Source organism: Mesoplodon bidens, assembly GCF_964165515.1.
Source record: "Mesoplodon bidens genome assembly, chromosome: 13".
Classification (NCBI taxonomy): domain Eukaryota; kingdom Metazoa; phylum Chordata; class Mammalia; order Artiodactyla; family Ziphiidae; genus Mesoplodon; species Mesoplodon bidens.
Window position 1 is genome coordinate 4,753,406 of NC_138169.1, and position 27,327 is coordinate 4,780,732.

Here is a 27,327-nt window from a genome sequence, read left to right on the forward strand (position 1 = left end):
ACCGCGACGGCCGCCCGCCCTCGCCTTACCTCTGCCCGGGGGCGACCTCAGAGAGCGTCCTGCGTCCCCCGCCGCTTCCCCGGACTCCGGGGAGCCACCCGCAGCCGAGTCACCGGCCCGGCAGCATCTCGGATGGGCGCGCCCGGCCCCGCTCCCCTCGGAAGACCCCCCTCCCCTCAGAGCATCTGCCCGCGCCCCTCCTGGCCCACTGCTTCTGGGAGGCTAGGCTTCGCGCGCTTTGGACCGGACCGCCCCCCGACCACGCCCATACCACGCCCCGGGCACGCCCCGGGCACGCCCACCAGCTCCGCCCCCCGCCTACCTCGCCTCTCCGGTCAGCCTTGTCTCAGTTCCAACGGACCTATGACTCTCCGTCCTCACCGCCTCCGGACCCCACCCCTCTCCCCACCTCCCGTCCCGCTCCGTCTCCGGAACCGTCCCTCCCCACCTCCCTCTGCCCAGTCTGTTACTTCCGGTCCCGCCCACCCTCCAGCCACCTGGTCCGGCGGTGAGCGCCAGGGCGCATGAGGTGAAGCAAGCAGAAAGGAGCATCCTTCCAGAGTCTGAGGTAACGATGCCTACAGGGGAGGACGCGGTGCTCCAGTAGGATGGGCTCCTCCGACAGAGGGACTTCATGTGGCCACTCCCTTCCTTCCCGCTCTGGGTCGCAGCCCTAGAGAGTTCTACCCAGATACCCAGGGACTCAGACCTGGAGATGGCCCTTCCACCTTCCCGCGGCCCTTCAGGGCGAGTGATCAGCACCTCGTAACCCCCAAATTTTGGGTGACACCCTGGGAGCGGGAAAAGTGTGGGATTAAAAGTCCCATGCAGGGACTTACCTGGCGGTCCAGTGGTTAGGGCTCTGCCCTTCCAATGCAGGGGGCACAGGTTCTGTCCCTGGTCGGGAAACTAAGATCCCACAAGCTGGGCAGCGTGGCCAAAAAAAAAAAAAAAAAAAAAAAAGTCCCATGGGGCTTAAAATGAAAAGAGTTATAATTGCATTTTTTCACATTCTGCTTTTTAACAAATTATCATTATTGGGCATAATTGCATACAACATTATGTTTAGTTACAAGTGTACAACACAAAGATTTGGTATTTGTATACATTGTGAAATGATCACTGCAATGTCTGGTTGGCATCTGTCACCATACATAGTTAGAATTACGTGTGTGAGAATTATGTGTGTGTGTGTGTGTGTGTGTGTGTGATAAGAACTTTTAGGATTTACTCTCTAACAGTTGCATTTTTTAAAATAAGTTTATTTATTTTATTATTTAATTAAATTAATTAATTAATTTATTTATTGGCTGCGTTGGGTCTTTGTTGCTGCACGTGGGCTTTCTCTAGTTGCGGCGAGTGGGGGCTACTCTTCCTCGCACTGAGCAGGCTTCTCACTGCAGTGGCTTCTCTTGTTGCGGAGCACGGGTTCTCGGCATGTGGGCTTCAGTAGTTGTGACATGTGGGCTCAGTAGTTGTGGCTCACAGGCTTAGTTGCTCCGCGGCATGTGGGATCTTCCCGGACCAGGGCTCAAACCCGTGTCCCCTGCATTGGCAGGCGTATTCTCAACCACTGCGCCACCAGGCAACATTCTTAACTGGGAGCAAAAGCAATAGAATACAAAGGTTAAAGTAAGCAACTAAGGCCGCGAGCCACAGCTACTGAGCCCACGTGCCACAACTACTGAAGCCCATGCGCCTAGAGCCCATGGTCCACAACAAGAGAAGCCACCGCAATGAGAAGCCCGCACACCGCAACAAAGACCCACTGCAGCCAAAAATAAATAAATAAATAAATTTATTTATTTTAAAAAAGATTAAAGTAAAAGAAACAAATCCAATATGGTGTCAGATTTGTTCTTCCCTATTACATTGTTAGAGGTAGAAGGAGCAGATGGGAAGGCAGAAACCTGCCAAGAGAGGCTTAGACCCAAGTTGCTGCCACCTCCCCAAACCAGCAACACCTGGCCGTCCCCCACCCAGGGTCCCTGCTTCTCACCCACAGGGCTCGGGTGGCCCCGCTCCCACTGAGTTGGCTCAGTGGAATATCAGAAAGGTAGAAAGGAAGACTGATTTTTGCATGTGTCATCCTTCCTGGTTACTAGAGAACCCCCAGGCATCCTGATTTCAATTGCTTTAAAAACAAAACAAAAAAACAAACAAAAAATCCAAGAAGAAACAATAAAGAGATCCAGAGCAACTGCAGATCCATTTCTTTTCCCCCAGACAGGTCCTCCTAGAGAACCAGGGGCCAAGCCTGGGAGGAGGGATGGATTTGAAGAGCTCTCCCCAGCATCAGTGGCCTCTCTCAGCTCCGTGGGGCTGGGATTCTAGACCCAGGCTGGGCGAGGAAGACAGGGCTGGTACTGTGCCCTTATCACTTTAAACCTTGGCAGATCAGACAGAATCCAGCCATTGGGGATTTCCAGACCCAGGGCCCCTGTTTCCTTGTGGCCGAGTGTTCAATCTCTAGGAGGGCCCAGTGAGAACTGCTTCTTTTTATTATTTTTTTAAGTGTTATTGGAATGTAGTTGATTTACAATATTGTGTTAGTTTCAGGTGTACCAAAGTGATTTAGTTATACGTGTGCATACATTCATTCTTTTTCAGATTCTTTACCCATATAAGGTTATTACAGAATACTGAGTAGAGTTTCCTGTGCTCTACAGAGAGCTGCTTCTTAAAATGTATACAGTATGCTGCTTTGGGTGGCGTGGTTTTGCTTTAGAATCCCAAGAGCCTGTGTTGTGATTCTCCCACCGGGACTTCCATAAACTTCATGCTGCATCTTCTTCCCCGTGGTTACCTCTGGGACCATGGAGTCTGCCTGATGGTTCGTCCCAAACATTAGAACTGGTTGCACCAAAGCCTGGACTGACCGCAGTGCCCTTTCCTGTTGTTGACTCCACTCAGAGCTGGTAGCCTTGCATGTCACTTGGTAGATGAGCCAGAGTAGCACTCCTGAGTGTGAAACGTGTTTCCTCTAGAACCCAAGGAGAGACCAACTAGACCCTGTGCTTTCCTCGTTGTGACATTAGATGCAGCACTTTGCCTTTCACTTCAGAGAGGATGTCTGCCTCCCTGTGACCACTAAATGTGGTACAGCTTCCCTGAAATGCGGGTCCCCAAATCTTCTTGCCCTCTGGAGCACATGTGTCTCTCCAGGGCCTCCAGTAAAAGGTACTAGCCACCTTTTTTACTCATTCTGTGCAATCAGCACGATGTCATTGATGTACTAGACCAACATGATCTTCAGTGGTGATAAAAGAAATTTTCACATATTGAGGTATAGGGAAGTCATTCTGGCTTACAGATGAGTTAACTTGAATTTTCTGCTAAGTAAAATAGCCCGTTTGTGGCCTATGAAACAGACATTGTACATCTGTTTTAGTTATTAGACCAAAAGTAAAGAATGTCCATGTTGAAAGTAAAGATTAAATGGCACTTCCCTGGCGGTTCAGTGGTTAAGATTCTGAGCTTCCATTGCAGGGGGCATGGGTTCGATCCTTGGTCGGGGAACTAAGGTCTCGCATGCTGCACAGTGTGGCCAAAAAAGAAAAAGATTCAATGCCTCCCTTCCTAGGACACCGATCTGGTCCTCCTTTGATGATAAGACTGCCTTCCAGGTGCCAAGGCCATGCTGACACGTTGTGTATGTGCTGGTCTGTGTGTGTGTGTGTTTCCCTTGAAATGTCACCCTGACTTGTTTAGTGTTCTTTGTTCTGACAAGACATAAAACTGTGCTGAAAACCCTGCTTCTCTGGAGCAGCTTCTCAGAGTAATCTGGGAAGCAGGCTTCTGGGCTAGTCCTCAGTTTGTCTCAAATAAAACTCTTTTCTATGCTTATTATAGATTGTTTATTGATTATTTTCATTGACATTGCAGTGTCCAGGGAGTCCAGAGCTCCGTAGGCTGTATTTTGACAGCAAGAAGGACTGTTAATCTAGTCCTGAGACCACACTGTCATTTCATATTTTTGTCCATCCACATGAATATAAAGATTTGCATGCGTGTGCACGGGTGCATATGTGTGCATTCTGAGTTGTCATGCAAAATCTTTTTAACAACGTGAGTTACAGTAGAAAAGGTGATGCCAAGACTTTAGTGTCCGTACATAGCAGTAGAATCCCTGCATCCTTAGGTGTACATGCATTTAACTTTCTGCGTTGCCAGATTGCTCCCCCAAATGCTTGTACCAGTTGGCAAGTTGTATTTGAAGTTAGAAGGTTTCTTTACTCTCTGAAATGAGAGTTTTCTGGAAGCAAGGGCATGTGTGTCTTATTTTGGGGTGATGCACATCTGGCTGGGTTTTATAGTTCTGCAGTTGTTGTTTTATTTTCCAGAGTAACACTCATGTTTATGGCTCACCATTTAATTTCCCTACTGTCAAGAGGCAAAATGAATTTATTCCTCTTTTTAAAAGAATGATATAAGTAGGGAATAATGAATGCAAAATGCTGTAGTTAAACATCAGCAGATAAGCTGATGGATCGGCTCTCACTTAGATGATGCTATAAACAGAAAGAAAGTAATATTTACTCGTTTGCAAAATAACAAGAACGGGTGATGGATTTGGTGTTCTTTGACTCTGAGTGACTCATTACAGCAAATTGTTATTTTCCAGTTAATAGAGGGAATAAAAAGTACAAAGCAGAGAAAAGGCATTGCTTTCAAGAGCACGCCGGGTCTCTTGCACTGTTGAATCACGTGAACTATTGCAAAGTTAACTGTTATGGGCGGACCTGTGTTCTCGCCAAATTCACCTGCTGAAGTCTTAACTCCCAGGACCCTCAGGATATGTCTATTTTCGTAGATAGGGTCTTTAAAGAGGGAATTAAGGTAAAATGAGGCCATGTGAGTGGGCCCTGAGCCAATCTGACTGATGCTTTTAAAAGAGGAAGACATACGACACAGATACACACAGAGCGAAGACCACGTGAGGACACAGGGGAAAGCCAAGAGGGGAAAGTCCTGCCCACAGGAATCTTTCCTTTCCTTTTCCAGTTTCTGGTGGCTCCTGGCATTGTGTGCTGTGTCAGCATACTTCAGTCTCTGCCTCTATCTCTATGTGGTCCTGCCCTCTCTTCTCTGTTTTTTTTTCTCGTCTTCTTACAAGGACACTTGCTATTGGATTGAAGGCCCACCTGGCTAATCCAGGGTGAGTGCATCTCAAGATCTGTCACTTAGTTACATCTGTAAAGACTCTATTTCCAAATACGGTCACATTCATAGGTTCCAAGTGGTCATATCTTTTAAAAAGACCATCCAACCCACTACAGGACCCACCTGGATAATCCAGGGCAGTCTCCTCATCGGCAAATATTTGATTGCATCTGCAAAGACCCTATTTCCAGAGAAGGTCACATTCACAGGTTCTTGGGATTAGGAAATGCATGTGCCATTGGGAGCCATGCCCATCACATCCCCCAATAGACGTGCTGGGTGGATTAAACTATTTTATCCATGTAAAGTGCTTGCACCAGTGCCTGGCACGGAGTGAGGGACTTATATGTATTGACTAAATTAACATTTTTATTATCCACACTGAATCAAAAGTGGGGGAAGGCTAGACAGGAGAGCAATGCATTTCAAGATAAATGAGAAAGCACATTTCTTAGTCACAAAGAAGCATATCCCTATATGATTAATATGCAAATGCCGAATAAAATGTTGAAAGAATCCATTTATAAACCCATTAGAAATAAACCTTCGCACCACTGTGATAAATACTCAGAAAAGATAGTTGATGAAAAACGTAATGAACCAATAAAAAGGCTGGGATTTCAGCAGGGCTGTTTTCTAAATGCAAATAAGTTGAGTGCTGTTTTCGAGACCCACACTTGTGTGTTGTATATGCAGGGGTCTCACCCTCTGAGGGTGTCTGCTGGCCCTTCCGGCCTTGAGACCCCCTGCACACCACCCAGCATCCTGCTCTGACAGAAGCAACCCCCAGTGGGATCTGGAAAGAATCTCTCAGATCCAGGGAAATGGGGGCTTTTTAGAGGCAGGTGTAGCCTGGGGTTTGAAGGTAGAGAGCTGTGTTCCTTGGTGACACCTCTGTCTCTGAACAGCTGTGTGAAATTAAATGACAAACTCTCTGAATATCTTCTATGAAGTGGCAATTTCCTTGCAGGTTCACTGGGGATTAAATGAATTAAAATAAAAAGAGCGGCCCAGCCTTCAAAACATTGTTCTTAAAGCTTTCTTCTTTCAGCAGAAATGGACCCTAAAGAATTGACTCCAAATGCAGTGTTTGTTTGTTTGTTTGTTTGTCTGTTTAATTTCTTTTTCAACCATGAAGAAAGAAATTACCAAAAAGCTGATTTTGTAATGAAAGCACACAATTAGGTAAATGAAAATAGAGCCTCAAAGATAACTGCATGCTGTATTTTGTTTTTCTTCCCAGAAACCCCTTTGGGTTCTCATTTTACCTGCTTCAAGGCAACAAATAAAATAATTGCTTTGTCAGAGCCCAGACCACAGTAGAGTCAGCCCTTTTTTAAAAATTTCATTGAAAAGGTAAAAGCAGTTTGGGTTAAGAGCAGAGACAGTGTCTGATGAGGGGCTTCACCCCCGTGAGCTGAGACCCTTGGAGGGTGTTTCTCTGTGGCAGCTTTTGATCATCATGTGTAAGATCATAGTGTGTCCTGTAACAGAGTGAAGTTTCTGACCAATAGAAATGCATAGCTTCATATGACATCTATAATTTTGACTTTGACAAATGCTAAGTAGGCTGAATGAAGAAGATCTGGGGGTCAGAGTTGGCCTCTGGTCTTCATTTGTCATTTCTTAGACACTGGCCAATTCCTATGTGTCCTTGACAGGGAGGAACAGATTTTCCTCTGCCCTTCTGGGTTCTTCTGGCTGGTCTAAGAATTAAACCGACATAAGACAGATTAACAGGAGAACATCAAAGTTTAAAAACATGTATGTATCCATGGGAGAGACCCAGGAAAACTGAGCGACTCGCTAAAATGGCTGAAACCCTCACCTTAAATACCATCTGCAGCTAAAGGCAAAAGAGGATATTAAGGTAGGGGTTTGGGACCTCACAGGGGAGGAAGGCAATTCATGTGGAGATGGGAAAGCAAATGTTTGGTAAACAAATGTTTGCTGGGCCAGGCAGCAGTGACAAGGGGGCACAGAGTGGACTCTGAACTCTAGCCCCTGCTGAGTTTGTCACCCATGCTAAGCAGCCCGTGCCCCAGGCAAAGAAACTGTTTTTACTTATACCAGCTAGTGGTGTTTTATCAACAGGATGCCCAGAAGGCCTGGGGCAAAACCAGACTGAAGCAGCTAGATCTGAGATAGAGAGAGAGAGAGGAAGGGAGGGAGGGAGGGAGGGAGAGAGATAGACAGACAGAGAGAGAGAGACAGAGAGGGAGAGAGAGAGAGAGGGAGAGGGAGGGAGGGAGGGAGGGAGAGAGACAGAGAGAGAGAGGGAGAGAGAGCGCACGAGAGAGAGCAAAGTAAGCTAGAGATCACTGCTTTCCTTGCCTTGATTTACCTCTGTGTTTGTTTCAAAAGTACATGGTGTTTGGCAAAGACGCTTTGCAGCTGTCCTTAGAGAGATGCAGTGGCTCGGGCTTGACCTCAGGAACGCACCTGCGCAGATGCAACCTGGAGGTGTCCTAAAGTCACCTTTGCTTCATCACCATGCTGAGGTCTCTGCCCAAAGCAGGGTTTACACTCTGCACAATTTGTGCCATGTGGAAAGGAGCGTGCAAGACTGTGCATGCCCCAACTGCCTGCTGGAAATCTCCACCCCTTTGCTAGAGCCCTGATGACCTGACTGCCTTCTACTCCTTAAATTCCCTTACTCCCCTTCTGATAGGGACCAGGGCTCTTGGCCTCCTTAATCAATAGAAATGGACTAGAGGCCAGGTAAGAAATTCAGGCAAGGCTTTATTGGGGCCCCTGCTGCAGCAGTGGGGAGTGAGAGCAAACAACAGCTTCCCTTGCTCACCTCAGGGGGGTGAGTTTATTCCTTATATGGGGTGAGGGTAAGGGTGTGTCCAGGGGTTGGGCTGGAGGCGTGGCTTAGGTGGTCTGCCCACCCCTTTGGTTGAGTTGAGTGCAGGGGGCATGTGCAGTGCCCTGCTTTGGCTCCTGCCCCCCAGCTTTTGCTCCCTGGCTCTTCAGAAGTGGCAGCTGAGTTTTTTGGTCTTTCGTATCTTTTCGTCCATAATTTGCCCCAACTGCAGATGCACACAGTTATTTTTAGTCCCATATACTTTCTTTGTATGTTGTGGCTCAAGGAGAGATTTGTCCAGGTGCAAGCCCTGCAGCAAAGGGTCCCACGTCCCAGGCCCCAGCCTGCCTCCTTCCCTCCCGGGAGCTGGTGCCTTTAGAGCATCAATTCCCCTTCTTCATCCTCTGACCATTGAGTAAAAACCCGCCTTGCCTGTGGCAAACTCAGTTTCCTTCTTGGCAGCATAAATCTGAGCAGGAAAGAATCCCTGACTGACCAGGGGGGATTCAGTTCAGCTGGGGCCCCAAGAGGTAACCAGTTTCCCTCACCACACCAAGCCCATATTCTTTGCAGGTATCTCTGGGGATAGCTCTCTTCCAGGAATAGGTTCTTTATCTAAATTCTTTAGCCAGCTAAGGGGGAGGTAAAAAGAAAGGCTTCCTGAGTCTTCTCTTTCTTAAAAATAATCAGCCTAAAATAATCCTTATTCCAAGTGTTGCAGGAAAAAAAAAAAAAACAGTGCAAAAGGATGGTCACACCCCATGTCTCAGGCGAGTCCCTGGGAAGGCCACCAAGTGTGGGTTCTTGGCTTTGTGCAGGAAAGAATTCAAGAGCCAACTATACTAAAGTGAAGGCAGGTATATTCAGGGAGACACATACTCCATAGACAGAGTGTGAGCCGTCTCGGAAAGCAAGAGGCCCCGAAATATGGGGTGGTTAATTTTTATAGGCTGGGTAGTCAGTGGGAGGATTATTCCAGCTATTTTGGGGGAAGGGGCGGGGCTTTCCAGGAATTGGGCCACCACCCACTTTTTGCCCTTTTATGGTTGGCCTCAGAACTGTCATGGCGCCTGTGAGTGTATAATGAGGTTCAAGGTCTAGTGGAAGCCAATCATCTGCCATCTTGAACCTAGTTTGTTCTAACCAGTTTATGTCGTGTCCTCAATGGCTATGTTATTCTTTTAAAGGTTGTGCCCTGCCCACTTCCTGTCTCACAAAGAGACAAAATTTGATGGCAAATTTTGCTGCCTCTACAGGGCTGAGCTAGTACTTACACCCAGATTTCATCATTATCCAGACATCATTCTCATTCCTTTGTGATGCACTAATGAATCTGTTTCCTCAAAATGAGGTTTTCCAGTTCTGCTAATGTGAGCTGAGCATCAGGGCTGGTTCACAAGCACTGGTCCCTGAACCCTTCTCTGGACCCTGCTTCCCTTTCCTGGAGCCTAGAGAAGTAACTGCTCTAATGATGAACACCGGGGTCATTTCCAATCCTGAGCCACCTCATTTTGGCTTTCTTTCACTGGCTTGAACAGGTTTTGCAAGACAAAAGAGAAACACACTTTTCTTTAATATGGTTTACCATGTCCTCCTGCATGATTCTAGCTGATACTTGATGAGCCAGACAAAACAATATCATAATCAACACATTCTAGATAAGACCACGTTTCCATCAAAAGAATGTTGGGAGCATTCGCATAGATATAATTAGCAAAGAAGAAGTTAGAGAAATCAAATGCACGCAATCCTTTTAAGTATGGTTGACTTAAGACCTAATTACTTTGGAGTAATTGGCCTATACTACCAAACATAAAATAGATAGCTAGTGGGAAGCAGCCACATAGCACAGGGAGATCAGCTCGGTGCTTTATGACCACCTAGAGGGGTGGGATAGGGATGGTGGGAGGGAGGGAGACGCAAGAGGGAGGGGATATGGGGATGTATGTATATGCATAGCTGATTCACTTTGTTATACAGCAGAAACTAACACACCATTGTAAAGCAATTATACTCCAATAAAGATGTAAAAAAACAAAAAAATAAGGTAATAATAGAAAAAAAAAAAAAGAAAGCTTTGGAGGCTGTTGCAGTGAATACAATGGGCCAAGTAGGGGACGGGATGGAATCATTGAGTTTTAATTAATTGGATACCAGGGAATGCACACTTCCTGACAGAGAGCTCTTCACTTATGCAGATTTATACAGTTTGGGATTTCAGGAGCCTATAAAAGTTTCTTCCATTGAATTCCTGCCCAACTGAGAGGTATTGAAAACCAGCAGATGGGTTGAAAGTTACAAAAATAACTTCTGGTTTCTTACTGGTGACACTCAGCATGTAAGTGTGCTCCCAAAGTTCTCGCTCTCTCTCCCTTTGTGTCTCTCTCTCAATTTTTTTTTTATTGTGGTAAAGTAAAAATGTGATAAACTTTTAACCATTTTAAGTGTACATTTCAGTGATATTAAATACATTTATAATTTTGTGCAACCATTATCATGCTCCATCTTGATAACTCTTTTCATTTTGTAAAACTGAAACTCTATACATATTAAATAATGTCACCTTCTCCACCCCATCACTCCAACCTTTGGCAATCACCATTCTAAGTATCTCATATAAGTGGAATCATATAGTATTTGTCTTTTTGTGACTGGCTTATTTCATTCTGCATTATGGCCTCGAGGTTCATACATGTTGTAGCAGATGCCAGAATTCCCTTCCTTTTTTTTTTTAATTTAACATCTTTAATGGAATATAATTGCTCTACAATGTTGTGTTAGTTGCTGCTTTATAACAAAGTGAATCAGTTATACATATGTTCCCATATATCTTCCCTCTTGGGTCTCCCTCCCTCCCACCCTCCCTATCCCACCCCTCTAGGTGGTCACAAAGCACGGAGTTGATCTCCCTGTGCTATGCAGCTGCTTCCCCCTAGCTATCTATTTTACGTTTGGTAGTGTATATATGTCCATGCCACTCTCTCACTTCATCCCAGCTTACCCTTCCCCACTCCCCGTGTCCTCAAGTCCATTCTATATGTCTGAGTCTTTATTCCTGTCCTGCCCCTAGGTTCTTCAGAAGCTTTTTTTTTTTTTTTTTGGATTCCATATATATGTGTTAGCATACAGTATTTGTTTTTCTCTTTTGTACTTACTTCACTCTGTATGACAGACTCTAGGTCTATCCACCTCACTACAAATAACTCAATTTCATTCCACTTTATGGCTGAGTGATATTCCATTGTATATATGTGCCACATCTTCTTTATCCATTCACCTGTCGATAGACACTTAGGTTGCTTCCATGTCCTGACTATTCTAAATAGAGCTGCAATGAACATGTGGTCCATGACTCTTTTTGAATTATGGTTTTCTCAGGGTATATGACCAGTGGTGGGATTGCTGGGTCGTATGGTAGTTCTACTTTTAGTTTTTTAAGGAACTTCCATACTGTTCTCCATAGTGGCTGTATCAATTTACATTCCCACCAACAGTGCAAGAGGGTTCCCTTTTCTCCACACCCTCTCCAGCATTTATTGTTTATAGATTCTTTGATGATGGCCATTCTGACTGGTGTGAGGTGATACCTCATTGTAGTTTTGATTTGCATTTCTCTAATGATTAGTGATGTTGAGCATCCTTTCCTGTGTTTGTTGGCAATCTGTATGTCTTCCTGGGAGAAATGTCTATTTAGGTCTTCTGCCCATTTTCGGATTGGGTTGTTTGTTTTTTGAATATTGAGCTGCATGAGCAGCTTGTATATTTTGGAGACTAATCCTTTGTGAGTTGCTTCATTTACAAATATTTTCTCCCATTCTGAGGGTTGTCTTTTCATCATGTTTATGGTTTCCTTTGCTGTGCAAAAGCTGTTAAGTTTCATTAGGTTCCATTTGTTTATTTTTGTTTTTATTTCCATTTCTCTGGGAGGTGGGTCAAAAAGGATCTTGCTGTGATTTATGTCATAGAGTGTTCTGCCTATGTCTTCCTCTAAGAGTTGTATAGTGTCTGGCCTTACATTTAGGTCTTTAATCCATTTTGAGTTTATTTTTGTGTATGGTGTTAGGGAGTGTTCTAATTTCATTCTTTTACATTTAGCTGTCCAGTTTTCCCAGCACCACTTATTGAAGAGGCTGTCTTTTCTCCATTGTATATTCTTGCCTCCTTTATCAAAAATAAGTTGACCATATGTGTATGGGTTTATCTCTGGGTTTTCTATCCTGTTCCATTGATTTATATTTCTGTTTTTGTGCCAGTACCATACTGTCTTGATTACTGTAGCTTTGTTGTATAGTCTGAAGTCAGGGAGACTGATTCCTCCAGCTCCGTTTTTCTTTCTCAAGATTGCTTTGGCTATTCAGGGTCTTTTGTGTTTCCATACAAATTGTGAAATTTTTTGTTCTAGTTCTGTGAAAAATGCCATTGGTAGTTTGATAGGGATTGCATTGAATCTGTAGATTGCTTTGGGTAGTAGAGTCATTTTCACAATGTTGATTCTTCCAATCCAAGAACGTGGTTTATCTCTGCATCTCTTTGTATCATCTTTAATTTCTTTCATCAGTGTCTTACAGGTTTCTGCATACAGGTCTTTTTTTCTCCTTAGGTAGGTTTATTCCTAGGTATTTTATTCTTTTTGTTGCAATGGTAAATGGGAGTGATTCCTTAATTTCTCTTTCAGATTTTTCATCATTAGTGTATAGGAATGCAAGAGATTTCTGTGCATTATTTTTGTATCCTGCTACTTTACCAAATTCATTGATTAGCCTTAGTAGTTTTCTGGTAGCATCTTTAGAATTCTCTATGTATAGTATCATGTCATCTGCAAACAGTGACAGCTTTACTTCTTCTTTTCCAATTAGTATTCCTTGTATTTCTTTTTCTTCTCTGATTGCTGTGGCTAAAACTTCCAAAACTATGTCAAATAATAGTAGTGAGAGTGGGTAACCTTGTCTTGTTCCTGATCTTAGTGAAATGTTTTCAGTTTTTCACCATTGAGGATGACGTTGGCTGTGGGTTTGTCATATATGGCCTTTATTATGTTGAGGTAGGTTCCCTCTATGCCTACTTCCTGGAGAGGTTTTATCATAAATGGATGTTGAATTTTGTTGAAAGCTTTTTCTGTGTCCATTGAGATGAGCATATGGTTTTTCTTCTTCAATTTGTTAATATGGTTTATCACATTGATTGATTTGCGTATATTGAAGATTCCTTACATTCCTGGGATAACCCCCAGTTGATCATGCTGTATGATCCTTTTAGTCTGCTGCTGGATTCTGTTTGCTAGCATTTTGTTGAGGATTTTTGCACCTATGTTCATCAGTGATATTGGCCTGTAGTTTTCCTTTTTTGTGACATCTTTGTCTGGTTTTGGTATCAGGGTGATGGTGGCCTTGTAGAATGAGTTTGGCTTGTTCCTCCCTCTACTATATTTTGGAAGATTTTGAGAAGGATAGGTGTTAAGTCTTCTATAAATATTTGGTAAAATTCGCCTGGGAAGCCATCTGGTCCTGGGCTTTTGTTTGTTGGAAGATTTTTAATCACAGTTTCAATTTCAGTGTTTGTGATTGGTCTGTTTATATTTTCTATTTCTTCCTGGTTCAGTCTTGGAAGGTTGTGCTTTTCTAAGAATTTGTCCATTTCTTCCAAGTTGTCCATTTTATTGGCATATAGTTGCTTGTAGTAATCTCTCATGATCCTTTGTATTTCTGCAGTGTCAGTTGTTACTTTTCCTTTTTCATTTCTAATTCTGTTGATTTGATTCTTCCCCCTTTTTTTCTTGATGAGTCTGGCTAATGGTTTATCAATTTTGTTTATCTTCTCAAAGAACCAGCTTTTAATTTTATTGATCTTTGCTGTTGTTTCCTTCTTTTTTATTTATTTCTGATCTGATCTTTATGGTTTCTTTCCTTCTGCTAACTTTGGGCTTTTTTTGTTCTTCTTTCTCTAATTGCTTTAGGTGTAAGGTTAGGTTGTTTATTTGAGGTGTTTCTTGTTTCTTGAGGTAGGATTGTATTGCTCTAAACTTCCGTCTTAGAACTGCTTTTGCTGCATCCCATAGATTTTGGGTTGTCGTGTTTTCATTGCCATTTGTTTCTAGGTATTTTTTAATTTTCTCTTTGATTTCTTCAGTGAGCTCTTTGTTATGTAGTAATATATTGTTTAGCCTTCATATGTTTGTATTTTTTACAGATTTTTTCCTGTAATTGATATCTAGTCTCATAGTGTTGTGGTTGGAAAAGAGTCTTGATATGATTTCAATTTTCTTAAATTTACCAAGGCTTGATTTGTGACCCAAGATATCCTTTATCCTGGAGAATGTTCCATGAGCCCTTGAGAAGAAAGTGTATTCTGTTGTTTTTGGATGGAATGTCCTGTAAATATCAATTAAGTCCATCTTGTTTAATGTATCAGTTAAACCTGTGTTTCCTTATTTATTTCCATTTTGGATGCTCTGTCTCTTGGTGAAAGTGGGGTGTGAAAGTCCCCTACTATGAGTGTGTTACTGTCGATTTCCCCTTTTACAGCTGTTAGCATTTCCCTTATGTATTGAGGTGCTCCTATGTTGGGTGCATAAATATTTCCAATTGTTATATCTTCTTGGATTGATCCTTTGATCATTGTGCATTGTCCTTCTTTGTCTCTTTTAATAGTCTTTATTTTGAAGTCTATTTTGTCTGATATGAGAATTGCTACTCCAGCTTTCTTTTGATTTCCATTTGCATGGAATATCTTTTTCCATCCCCTCACTTTCAATTTGTATGTGTCCCTAGGTCTGAAGTGGGTCTCTTGTAGATAGCATATATATGGGTCTTGTTTTTATTTCCATTCAGCCAGTCTATGTCTTTTGGTGGGAGCATTTAATCCATTTACATTTAAAGTAATTATCTATATGTATGTTCCTATTACCATTTTCTTAATTGTTTGGGGTTTGTTTTTGTAGGTCTCTTCCTTCTCTTGTGTTTCCTGCTGAGAATTCCTTTAGCATTTATTGTAAAGCTGGTTTGGTGGTGCTGAATTCTCTTAGCTTTTGCTTGTCTGTAAAGCTTTTAATTTCTCTGTCGAATCAGATGAGATTCTTGCTGGGTAGAGTAATCTTGGTTGTAGGTTTTTCCGTTTCATCACTTTAAATATGTCCTGCCACTCCCTTCTGGCTTACAGAATTTCTGCTGAAAGATCAGCTGTTAACCTTATGGGGATTCCCTTGTATGTTATTTGTTGCTTTTCCCTTGCTGCTTTTAATATTTTTTCTTTGTATTTAATTTTTGATAGTTTGATTAATATGTGTCTCATCATGTTGCTCCTTGGATTTATCCTGTATGTGACTCTCTGCACTTCCTGGACTTGATTATTTCTTTTCCCACATTAGGAAAGTTTTCAACTATAATCTCTTTAAATATTTTCTCAGTCCCTTTCTTTTTCACTTCTTCTGCTGGGACCCCTATAATTCAAATACTGGTGCATTTAATGGTGTCCCAGATGTCTCTGAGATTGTCCTCAATTCTTTTCATTCTTTTTTCTTTATTCTGCTCTGCAGTAGTTATTTCCACTATTTTATCTTCCAGGTCTCTTATCCGTTCTTCTGCCTCAGTTATTCTGCTATTGATTCCTTGTAGAGAATTTTTAATTTCAGTTATTGTGTTGTTCATCATTGTTTGTTTGCTTTTTAGTTCTTCTAGGTCCTTGTTAAATGCTTCTTGTATTTTCTCCATTCTATTTCCAAGATTTTGGATCATCTTTACTATCATTACTCTGAATTCTTTTTCAGGATGACTGCCTACTTCCTCTTCATTTGTTTAGTCTGGTGGGTTTTTACCTAGCTCCTTCATCTGCTGTGTTGTTCTCTGTCTTGTCATTTTGCTTAACTTACTATGTTTGGGGTCTCCTTTTCGCAGGCTGCAGATTCGTAGTTCCTGTTGTTTTTGGTGTCTGCCCCCAGTGGGTAAAGTTGGTTCAGTGCATTGTGTAGGCTTCCTGGTGGAGGGGACTGATGCCTGTGTTCTGGTTGATGAGGCTGGATCTTGTCTTTATGGTGGGCAGGACTGTATCTGGTGGTGTGTTTTGGGATGTCTGTGACCTTATGATTTTAGGCAGCCTTTCTGCTAATGGGTGGGGTTGTGTTCCTGTCTTGCTAGTTGTTTGGCATAAGGTGTCCAGCACTGTAGCTTGCTGGTCGTTGAGTGGGGCTGGGTCTTAACGTTGAGATGGAGATCTCTGGGAGAGCTTTCACCATTTGATATTATGTGTGGCTGCGAGGTCTCTGGTGGACCAATGTCCTGAACTGGGTCTCCCACCTCAGAGGCTCAGGCCTGACACCCAGTCGGAGCATCAAGACCCTGTCAGCCACACGGTTGGGCAACAGAGGTCTGTTACTTCAGTACACAGCATTCCTCTCCCTGCTAGTGTTGCAGGGTCTCCTGCAGAGACGGGGGGGGGTGGTGTGTGGCTCACCGTGGTGACAAGGACACTGGCAGAAGTTCTGGGAAGTACCCCTTGGCGTGAACTCTCCCAGAGCCCGCCATTGGCCCCACCAAAGAGCCCACCCTCCTTTTTAAGGCTAATAATATTCCATTGTATGGACAGACCACATTTTGCTAATCCATTCATTGGTCTCCGAGGACAAGGACGCTTGGGTTGCATCCATGTTTTATCTCTTGTGAATAATGCTGCTATTGTTCCTGGTGAATTTAAGTTTCTTGCTTTGTCGAGAAAGAATTGGGAGACTAAGTGATAGGTAAGAAATGGATTTACGTAGAGAGAAACACACTCCACAGGCAGAGTGTGGGCCATCTCAGAAAGTGAGAGAGCCCAGAAATATGGTGTGGTTAGTTTTTATTGGCTGGTAATTTCATCAGCTGAGTGGGAGGATTATTCCAATTATTTTGGGGAAGGGGTGGAGATTTCCAGGAATTGGGCCACCACCCACTTTTTGGCCTTTCATGGTTGGCCTCAGAACTGTCATGGTGCTGGTGGGTGTGTCATATACTTGCTAATGTATTACAGTGAGTATATAATGAGGCTTAAGGTCCACCGAAAGTAGGATCATCTGCCATCTTGGACCTGGTTGGTTCTCACCAGTTTTTGGCTTGTCCTATGGCTATATCATTCTTTTAAAGGTTGTGCCCTGCCCCGTTCCCTCCTGTTTCACTATGGATATGAGTCCACATGTATTTCTTTGAGACCTTGCTTACAATTCCTTTGGGTATCGAACCAGAAGTGGAATTTTGCTGGATCTGATGGTAATTCTAATTTTTTGTGGAATCACTATAATGTTTTCTATAGCGGCTGTACCATTTTACGTTCTCACCAATAGTGAACAACAGTTCTAGAAGGGAACAGAATTTACCACTCCAAAATATTTCTTTGGCATGCAAATTATTTTGAGCTGAAAACAATCAAGGCCCATAAGACTCACACAAAGAAACTTTGATCTTCCCTCTAGCTGCCTAAAAATTTTAGACAGAGGTTCTAGTCCCAGAATAGAGCTATCACCGGAGATGTCTGCAAAGAATATGGACTAGGTGTGGTGGTGGGGAAACAGGACCTAGAGATCAGAGTCCACTCTGTGTCCCATTGTCTCTGTCTGGCCCAGCAAACATTTAGTTACTAAACATTTGCTTTTCCATCTCCATGTGAATTGGCTTCCTCCCCTTTAAAGTCCTAAACCTCTACCTGCAACTTCTTTTGTCTTTAGCTGAAGATGGTATTTAAGGTGAGGGTTTTAGCCATTTTGGCAAGTTGCTCAGTTTTTCTGGATCTCCCTCATATATATATAGTTTATTAAAGTTTGATTTTCTCCTGTTCATCTGTCTCATGTCAATTTAATTCTTAGACCAGCCAGAGAACCTGTAGTGTAGAAGAAATGTTATCCTCCTGGACAGTTCCTGCCTCAGCCAGGGCTGCCTTGTTCCCAAGTCCTGAGTGTGGCTCACCCCTTCCCCTCTGGACTCACAGAAGGATGGTCCTTGCTGGAGCCCGTGGTCAGATGGGGCCATGTGACTTGTTCTGACCTCACTTCCAGACCATAGCACTTCATTGCCAGGGAGAGAATGACCAGAGCTCTCCTTTCCCTTTGGGTGAGAGATCAAATATTCTAGAGATAGAACAGAGTGTGCAGTGTACACCATTTCTGTAAAAACAAGGCAAAAAGAATCACTCATGTTCAGGCTTGTAGGTGCCCAGACTATCTGTGGAGGACCAATGAGAAAATGAATAAAAGTTCTGTTTGGCTGATGGTTTGGAGTGTAGCAATGAAAGGGAGCATTTTCAGTTATCTTCTTTTAGGCTTTTGGATTTTGAATCCTGAGAGTGTATTATTTTTATTCAAAAAGTGATACTACAGTATACAATTAAAAATACAAATCCCCAGCTCTGCTCTAAGACAAACCCCCAGACCCATGAATAGTCACCCCCAAATTTTTAGCCCAAGATCCTTAAGGAGAGTTAACAAGATCTGAAAGCCCTTTCCCTGTGCATGTTGCCAGCTTATACTACATCATTGCTTAAGTCACGCAGACTAGGATGTTTTTCTGACTTAGGGAGATTCATTCGGAAATGGATTCCATAAGTCTTTCTACATAATAAGTATTTTTGTATCAAGAGCAATAACAGGAGGAAACAAAAAGAAAGAGAGCTTCCAAAAATTGTATTTAGGGAGTTCATTTTCAATAATTTTGAACCATCACTTTCTGGGGAGGTTTGGGATATTGTCAGAAAGATAGAGGCAAAGAAAAAAATAATTACAGCGGTTGTCTTAGCTGTGTCAGGACTTGGTCCTGCTGCTGCTGATGAAATCAGCTAGGCTGGAAGTGAGTGTGAGTTGTTATCATGAGAAATAGCTGTGGATCTGGCAGCCAAGAAAGCAGAGTGTTTGTTCATTATCAAGATTTATTGTTTTCAGCTCTGGGAAGTGTTGGCAAAGCAAAAATAAAGTCACAAGGTAAAGTTTACTTAAAAAAAAAAAAAGAGCGTGAGAGAGAAAGGAAAAAGATTATTTTCCTGTGGTTGGAAAGTAGGGCAAAGGGATGGATTACTTGTTAGGAGATAATTAAAGAGTCAGATGGGATATTTCATAGAGTACACATGCTGGAAAACTGTATTTGATATTAAAATAATAATAACAGAATCCACCAAACAAGAGAGATTTGGCGATGCAAGCTTTCCCTGTAACTACACATGGCAGAAGGGGCTTGGGAGCTCTCTGGGGTCTTTGTAAGGGCACTAATGCTACTCATGGGGGCTGCACCCTCGTGACCAGATCACCTCCCAAAGACCCCACCTCCTAACACCATCACCTTGGGGGTTAGGATTCAACACAGGAATCTGTGAGAGACTCAAACATTCAGGCCATAGCACCAGGCAGCCATGAATCTGTTCTTTACCTCTACAATGGTGTCATTTCCAGGGTGTTATATAAAGAGAGCCACCCTGTATGTAACCTTTTAAGATTAGCTTTAAATTTTTCTTTTAGTCACCCTAATTCCCTTGATATCCATCCAAGCTGTTGCTTGTATCAATGCTGCTCCTTTTTGTTTCTTGGTGTTCCCTGGTATGAATGTACATACTACAGTTTTTTTTTGTTTGTTTTTTTTTTTTTCTTTTTGCGGTATGCGGGCCTCTCACTGTTGTGGCCTCTCCCGTTGCGGAGCACAGGCTCCGGACGCGCAGGCCCAGCGGCCATGGCTCACGGGCCCAGATGCTCCGCGGCATATGGGATCCTCCCAGACCGGGGCACGAACCCGTATCCCCTGCATCGGCAGGTGGACTCTCAACCACTGCGCCACCAGGGAGGCCCCATACTACAGTTTTTATAACCATTGTATTTCAGCAACGTTCTAGTTTGGGGCTGTTTCAAATAAAGCTGCTATGAACCTTCTTATATAGGTTTATAAGTGATTCATTTTCTTTGAGCCCTTGACAGCATTTGGTTCTATCTATCTATCTGTCTATCTATCTATCTGTCCATCTATCTATCTTTAATTTTAACCATTCTGATCGGTGTGTTATGGTATCTCCTTGTGGTTTTAATTTGCTATTTAACTTTTTAATACAAATTAAACTCCTCTGTTTGATTTTAATGATAACAGTTACTGCTATTTGTGATTAATTTACATGATTGCTAAGGCAGGGACTGCATCTCTTTTTCAGCTGCATCTGTATTTCCATTTTCTGGCACTTAGCAGGTGCTCAGTAAATATTACTGAGCAGGGAATTCCCTGAAGTTCCAGTGGTTAGGACTCCACGCTTTCACTGCCGAGGACCTGGGTTCAATCCCTAGTCAGGGGACTAAGATCACACAAGCCGCGGTGCGGCCAAAAAAAAAAAAAATTACTAACCAAATAAATATACCAGTTACTAAGCTAAACCCTAGAGTGACGAAGGTGTTCATAACAGGCTCTGACCTTTGAAAAACACAGTTCAGTGTAGGGTTGCTCAACCCTGGCACCATTAACATTTTGAGCCAGAACATGATCACGGAGGGTGTGAGGCAGCTGTCTTGTCCTTCCTAAGATATTTAGCAGCATCTCCGGTCTCTACCCACCAGTAGTGTTACCCAAACTGTGACTCCCAAACTCATCTCCACACGTGGCCAGATATTCCAAAAACTGCCTGCAGTTGACAGCTAATGTTCTTTTTTTTCCCCTTTATTGTAACTTATGTAGTGCTTTTATTTTTTTTAAAACTTTTTATTTCATGTTGGAGTATAGTTGATTAACAATGTGTTAGTTTCAGGTGTACAGGAAAGTGATTCAGTTATACATACACATGTATCCATTCTTTTTCAAATTCTTTTCCATTTAGGTTGTTATGTAATATTGAGCAGAGTTCCCTGTGCTGTACAGTAAGTCCTTATTAGTTATCCATTTTAAACATAGCAGGGTGTACATGCCAGACCTAAACTCCCTACCGTCCCTTCCCCCACCAGAGAACTAATGTTCTAATAGGAGAGACAGAAGTCTCTCCTGGGAAGGAAAGTGTCTAAATATACTTACCAGCCATGCACAAGGATAGAGTTCAAGACTCAGTTGGCTGGTAGTTCCTTGCCTCCCAGAATGTAAATTACATCCCCAGAATTTTACAGGATGTTCTGCCAGAACTTTGAGGATATTTAATTAATTAAACAAATACTGAATGAATTCCTGCAATTGCCAGGCACCATGCCAGCCCTTGAAGATGGAACCGGGAACCACACAGACACACTTTTGTTCTCATAAAGTTACTGTCTACAGACAAAGTCAGAGGTTGAACAAGTTACCTTGAGGATGAGGATCATTTGGGACATGAAGTCAAGGATGCTTTGGGTTCGTTTGATGTAAGTCATCATTCAGTATTTACCTTGCTTTTGGTCAGCTCTTAAGTTTAATGCTCAGGGAAAAACACTAAAAAAAAAGAAAGAAAGAAAAAAAATAGTCCTAAATACCAGAAGCAACCTCTCTTGTCCCATTTCCAGGACTATGGAAAGTAGGAGAACCTTTGTCATCTCAGCCTCAGCACGTCCTGAAATCCATCAGAGTGAAATAATCTATTAGAGGACGTAATCATTAGATCATTAGAGAGCAAGGAACGTTTTTCTCTCTCTGTATCTCTCTCCCTTTTCCTTTACAAAACAACCTTTATTGTCACTGTGAGTGATAAGCTGAGTAATGATGGCTGGAAGGGGTCCCTGAAGACAAGCTGGTGGGTTTGGCTGTGGTACCCACATCTTTTATTTTCTGTTTCTTGATGCTGTGACATCTGGGCCCTTGCTGACATGGAAGGGACCGCCCTTCCCAAGATCAGCCTATTTCTAAGATAGTAGGGAGCCCCGAAGGGTGCTTTACAAATAAAACCCAGTCCCTCTGGAGCCTCTACCCCGACCACTTTCCTTATTGAGCTCTCACACTCAGGGCCACTCTCCACCCGCCTTCATCACCCCAGGGACAGGTGCCAGGCAACCTGGACAGTCTTTTTGTCCCAGGTCCTCTGAAATCGTTCGAATTAGTGGAACCTAAGCCTGCTTACTCTGCGTCACCCATTCCTTCCCATAGAAACCAGAATAAAGGTCCTTGCTGTCATATTCCTTGGATCTGGGTAAAGCTAGAAACATGGTGATGGACACAGACTTACGCAACAGAAATCATTCACAAATCCTGTGCTGGGTGGCTTTTTGTTTGAACTCTCTGTTCAGTGCAAGAGTCAGCCTACAATTTACAAGTCCATGTCCATGATGAGAGGCTCTCCCTATGTAGAAAGGTGCTGAGAAGGACACTGGCCCTCTTCACGTACACGTGCCCCGTCTGCCTCCTTCCCCCTCCTCCAAGCACACGTACAGTGTTGTCACTCCATGAATGAAGGCAGGCGGGGGGTTCTTTTTATTTATTTGTTATTAACTTATTTATTTTTATGAAGTAGAGTTGATTTACCATGTTGTGTTAATTTCTGCTGTACAGCAAAGTCATTCAGATATACATATATATACATTTTTTAAAATGTTCTTTTCCATGATGGTTTATCACAGGATATTGAATATAATTCCCTGTGCTCTACAGTAGAACCTTGTTGTTTATCCATCCTATATAGAACAGCTTACATCTGCTGACCCCAAACTCCCACTCTATCCCTCCCCCAACCCTGACCCCCCTTGGCAACCACCAGTCTGTTCTCTAAGTCCGTGATTCTGTTTCTGTTTCATAGATAGGTTCGTTTGTGTCATTTTTTTAGATTCTACATTTAAGTGATATCATATGGTATTTGTCTTTCTCTTTCTGACTTACTTCATTTAATATGATAATCTCCAGGTCCATCCATGTGGCTGCAAATGGCATTATTTCATTCTTTTTTATGGCTGAGTAATATTCCATTGTACATATGTACCACATCTTCTTTATCCATTCCTCTGTTGATGGGCATTTAGGTTGTTTCCATGTCTTGGCTATTATAAACAGTGCTGCTATGAACATAGGGGTGCATGTATCATTTTGAATTATTAGTTTTGTCCAGATATATGCCCAAGAGTGGGATTGCTGGATCCTATGGTAGTTCTATTTTTAGTTTTCTGAGGAACCTCCATACTGTTCTCCATAGTGGCTGCACCAACTTACATTCCAGGTGGGGTTTTCTTCCATTACATCCCATCCCACTGCAGGCTGAGGACATGAAGAACGCAGCAGAGCTCCTTATTCATGTAGCTCATAGTTGGTGTCACGGACTATGCACCTTATGGGGTCCTTTCCCATCCTTGGTCTCACGATGCTTTCACAAGCCCACGTAGGCACCAATATTCTCCCCAAATTCTAAAGCTCAGAGTTTGCACCACGGGTCCACAGCCACACAGGTAAGTAGAAGTAGAAACAGCCAGAATCCAGGCTGTGCCTCACGACTGGAGTAATGGTGGCCCTAGATGAAGGTGTCGGGCCACGTCCCATGTGCGGTGCTTGGATTGTGGCATCTGCAGGCGTGGGGTTGGGGAGGACTGAGCGGTGACGGTGCCCAGAGAAGCAGTGCTGTCTGAGCTGCTCATTCAGGGAAGGACAGGGCCCTGAAGACGGATGGTCTGTCCACTCGGAGGTGTGGGCCGTCTGTGGGCAGCCTGTGAATCAGGCTCTATCGACACCGCCTCGTGAGCTGTTGAACTTGGCGAGCCTTCTTTGGGTTGACAAAGAGGAATGTGGCAATTGATCGCGTTCTTGACATTCTGCTGAGTCTCGGGTTTTAAACTGCACTTTCCTGTGTGTTTGTTTTGCAGAACAAATGGCTCCTTCTATGAGATCTTGCAAGTGGACTTTGGAATTGACAACAGCAGTGGCCTGGCCGGCGCCCCGCAGATCACCTGGCAGGTGGAGTACCCGGTGGAGGACGCACAGAATGCATCTCTGGCAACAGCCCAAGGATGCACTAAGCTGTGAGCTGGTGCAGGTAACGGCCTTGGGGAGTGACAGAAGAGCAGGTGTTGAGGGGAAGGGCGTGTAGCTCTGAGCAGCCTGAAGAAGGTCGAGTGGGAGAGTTGGGGTCCTGCTCGAGGCAAGTGAGTCTCATCCAGCTGGCCAGCGAGGGTTCGGCTTGTAGACAGACCGTTCACTGAGCGCCAGCTGTGTACGAGGCACCGCACTAGGTGCTGGAGAAACACCTGCTGAGCAAACAAGCAAAGTGCTTGTGATCCAACAGGGAAGCAAACAGGTAAGCATGCATTACAGACTGTGATGTGATCTATGAGAGGGAATTACAAGCGAGCAAGAAAAGGAGGAAATAATTTAGCCAGGTGGTCAGGAGAGGCCTCTCTAAAAGCTGGCCTTTGAGGCGAAAAGGGACAAAAAATTCAGCCAAGCACAAAAAATCCGGGGCCAAGGGGCCCTTATATATTGGGTTGGCCAATAAGTTCGTTCGGGTTTTTCCTGTAACTTTTCTGAACTTTTTGGCCAACCCAATATAAAGAACTCACAAAACCCAGCAGAAAAACAACAACGACAACAAATCCTTTTAGAATATGGGTGAAAGACATAGATATTTTGCCAAGGAGGGGATATGGATGAGAAATGAACACATGAAAAGATGTTCAACATCGCTCGCCATTAGGGAAATGCAAATTAAAACCACAATGATATACCCCCACACACTTATTAGAATGGGCTAAACTAGAGAACACTGATACCACCAAATGCCGGTGAGGGTGCAGAGAAACCGCTTCTCTCTTACATCACCAGAGGGAATGTAAAATGGTGTAGCTACTCTGGAAAACAATTTGAGAGTTTCTCACAAAACTACACATTCACTCACCAGACAACCCAGTAATCATCACACTCTTTGGCATTTAACACATAGAAATGAAAATCTATGTTCACACGAAAACCTGAATATAAATGTTTATACATAGATTTATTTGTACTGGAAAAATATAGGAAAATAACCCAAGTGTCCTTTAGTAGTTGAATGGAACATAGGCTGGTACATCCATACAGTGGAGTACCAATTTGTGAGGCAAAGGCATAACTAGGGACAAAGAAATGCCTTGATGGACATGCAGGAACCCTGCTTAGTGAAAAACAAATACCAATCTAAAAGTGTTACATACCCTAAGTTTCCTTTTATGTAAAATTTTTGAGGGGGATTTACTATTATATATTATATTTTATTTTAAATTATTTTTATTTTAATTTTACTTTATATTATTTTATTGACCATGCCACACAGCATGTGGGATCTTAGTTTCCCAACCAAGGATCAAACCCTTGCCCCCTGTGTTGGAAGCATGGAGTCTTACCCACTGGACCACCAGGGAAGTCTCTATGTACCATTCTTGAAATGAAAAAACAACAGACATGGAGGAGGGATGAGTCGTAGCCAGGGGAAATGGGCAGAAGGTCGGGTGGTTGGTGGGTGTGGCTACAAAGGGGCAACGTCACAGAGATCCTTTGTCATGATGACAGAGTTCTGCATCTAATTTACTGTTGGGTACACAGATCTGTACACGGGATTGAATTGCATAGAAATGCACATGTATACACACCAATGAACACAGGTTAAAAAATGTTGGAAGTTGAATAAGGTCTGTAGTCAAGTTAACAGTAATGTTACCAATGTCAGTTACCAAAATGAAAGGGGTGAAAGAATAAATTAGGAGGGTGGGCTTAACATATACCATATACCACTGTACAGCAGAGGGAACTATACTCAATATTTTGTAATAACCTATAAACGAAAAAATTCTGAAAAAGAGTGGGTATATATCTATATCTATTTCTATTTTTTTTACATCTTTATTGGAGTATAATTGCTTTACAGTGGTGTGTTAGTTTCTGCTTTATAACAAAGTGAATCAGTTATACATATACATATGTTCCCATATCTCTTCCCTCTTGTGTCTCCCTCCCTCCCACCCTCCCTATCCCACCCCTCCAGGCGGTCACAAAGCACCGACCTGATTCTATATCCATCTATTTATAAACTGAATCACTGTGCTGTACACCTGAAACTAACACAACATTGTAAATCAACTATACTCCAATAAAAACAAACAAACAAACAGTAATGTTACCGAAGTCAGTTTTCTGGCTTTATGTATTTTACTTTGGCTATGTAAGATGTCACCGTTGGGGGCAGTGTACACAAGATTTTTTTTTCCCATCTTTCAACTTTCCATGCGTCTATAGTTACTTCAACATAAGAAGATTAATTGTAAAAAGTAAAACAAGGGTACAGAAGTCACTTAACTCTAGCTACAATAGGCAGCATCTTCCAGAAGGCTACCATTCAGCAGTTTATGGGATTTGGAGACAGCCAAAAGAGCTGATTAAAAATTAACCAAGTTAAGAAGCAACACTACCTACTTTGGTCTCACTTTATTGAATAGCTCCATTGACTTGCAGCCATGTCACAGCCAGTTTTCACAGTGAACCCAGCAATGCACTGTAACACACATCGCCACCCCAGCACTGGGTACTTCAAACTACACGCAAGCCCGTGCTCTCTCTAGAGAGCCTCCCTAAGTAAAACTCAGCCCTGAAATGCGACAGAAATGCAGTGTGCACAGCACACATAAAACTGGCCTCCCCAGAGAAGCAAGAAACTCAGACAACACTGAAGCAGGAGGAATCATGCCTGAAGGGTAGAGTCAGCCTGTGGCTAGGGCAGTGCGGTTGTAAGTGATTCACTATGTCAGGTCCTTTTTAAAAATTCTGTTCTATTCTATTTTATTTTTTTTTGCCCCACTGTGCAGCATTTGGGATTTTAGTTCTCCAACCACCAGGGATCAAATCTGTGCCCCCTGCATTGGGAACTCGGAGTCTTAAGCCCTGGACTGCCAGGGAAGTCCCCATTATCTTGTGGTTTTTAATCTACAAACTTACGTTAGGCATTCAGGCTGCTGGACCAGCAACTTGAGCCATCCCATTCGACATACTGAAAATCGTCTTCTATCAGCAGGTTTGTTTCTTCCCTCCCTGAGCCCAAGTCACCCAGTGAATACTCTGTGCAAATAACCAGCATTAACCAACATTCTTGGATGATCTTGAAAACCCTGCACTTTGTAAATGCTGCTGTAGAACCTCTGCACTTGGAGGTGTCCCGGGCGATTCAGCTACCCACAGCTAATGACCCAGCACGTGGACACCAGTGAACACATTCAGCAAAACTGTTACTCCAGTGTTCACTTAACGGGGGGTGGGGAGAGGGTGAGGAACGGGGGATGGGGAGAGGGCGAGGTTATGCCATATACTAGCCCACAATCAAAAACTGAGGAGTACAAAGGGCTGCAGAGCAGAATGCAGGCGAAAGTCAGCTAAATCAAAAAGAAAAAGGAAAAACCCATTGAGATGTTGAATTCAGGTGACCTGTGTCCACTCCGGAAAACCTTTGCTGATGGAGAGTTTCTGAAGGTGATGGGAAAA

At 43.2% G+C, this 27,327-nt stretch overlaps 1 protein-coding gene across 1 annotated transcript in view; it reads left to right on the forward strand.

Annotated features, from left to right (window-relative positions):
- Window positions 1-435: 435 nt before the first annotated feature.
- The window catches only part of LOC308626845 (uncharacterized protein), a 154,372-nt gene continuing 127,480 nt past the window's right edge, over window positions 436-27,327 (forward strand). Inside the window, exons 1-2 of the mRNA XM_081252341.1 lie at window positions 436-568; window positions 23,691-23,860. Coding sequence (XP_081108467.1) covers window positions 23,696-23,860 — 165 coding nt within the window. The 5' untranslated portion in view covers window positions 436-568; window positions 23,691-23,695. The remainder of the gene's footprint in view (window positions 569-23,690; window positions 23,861-27,327) is intronic.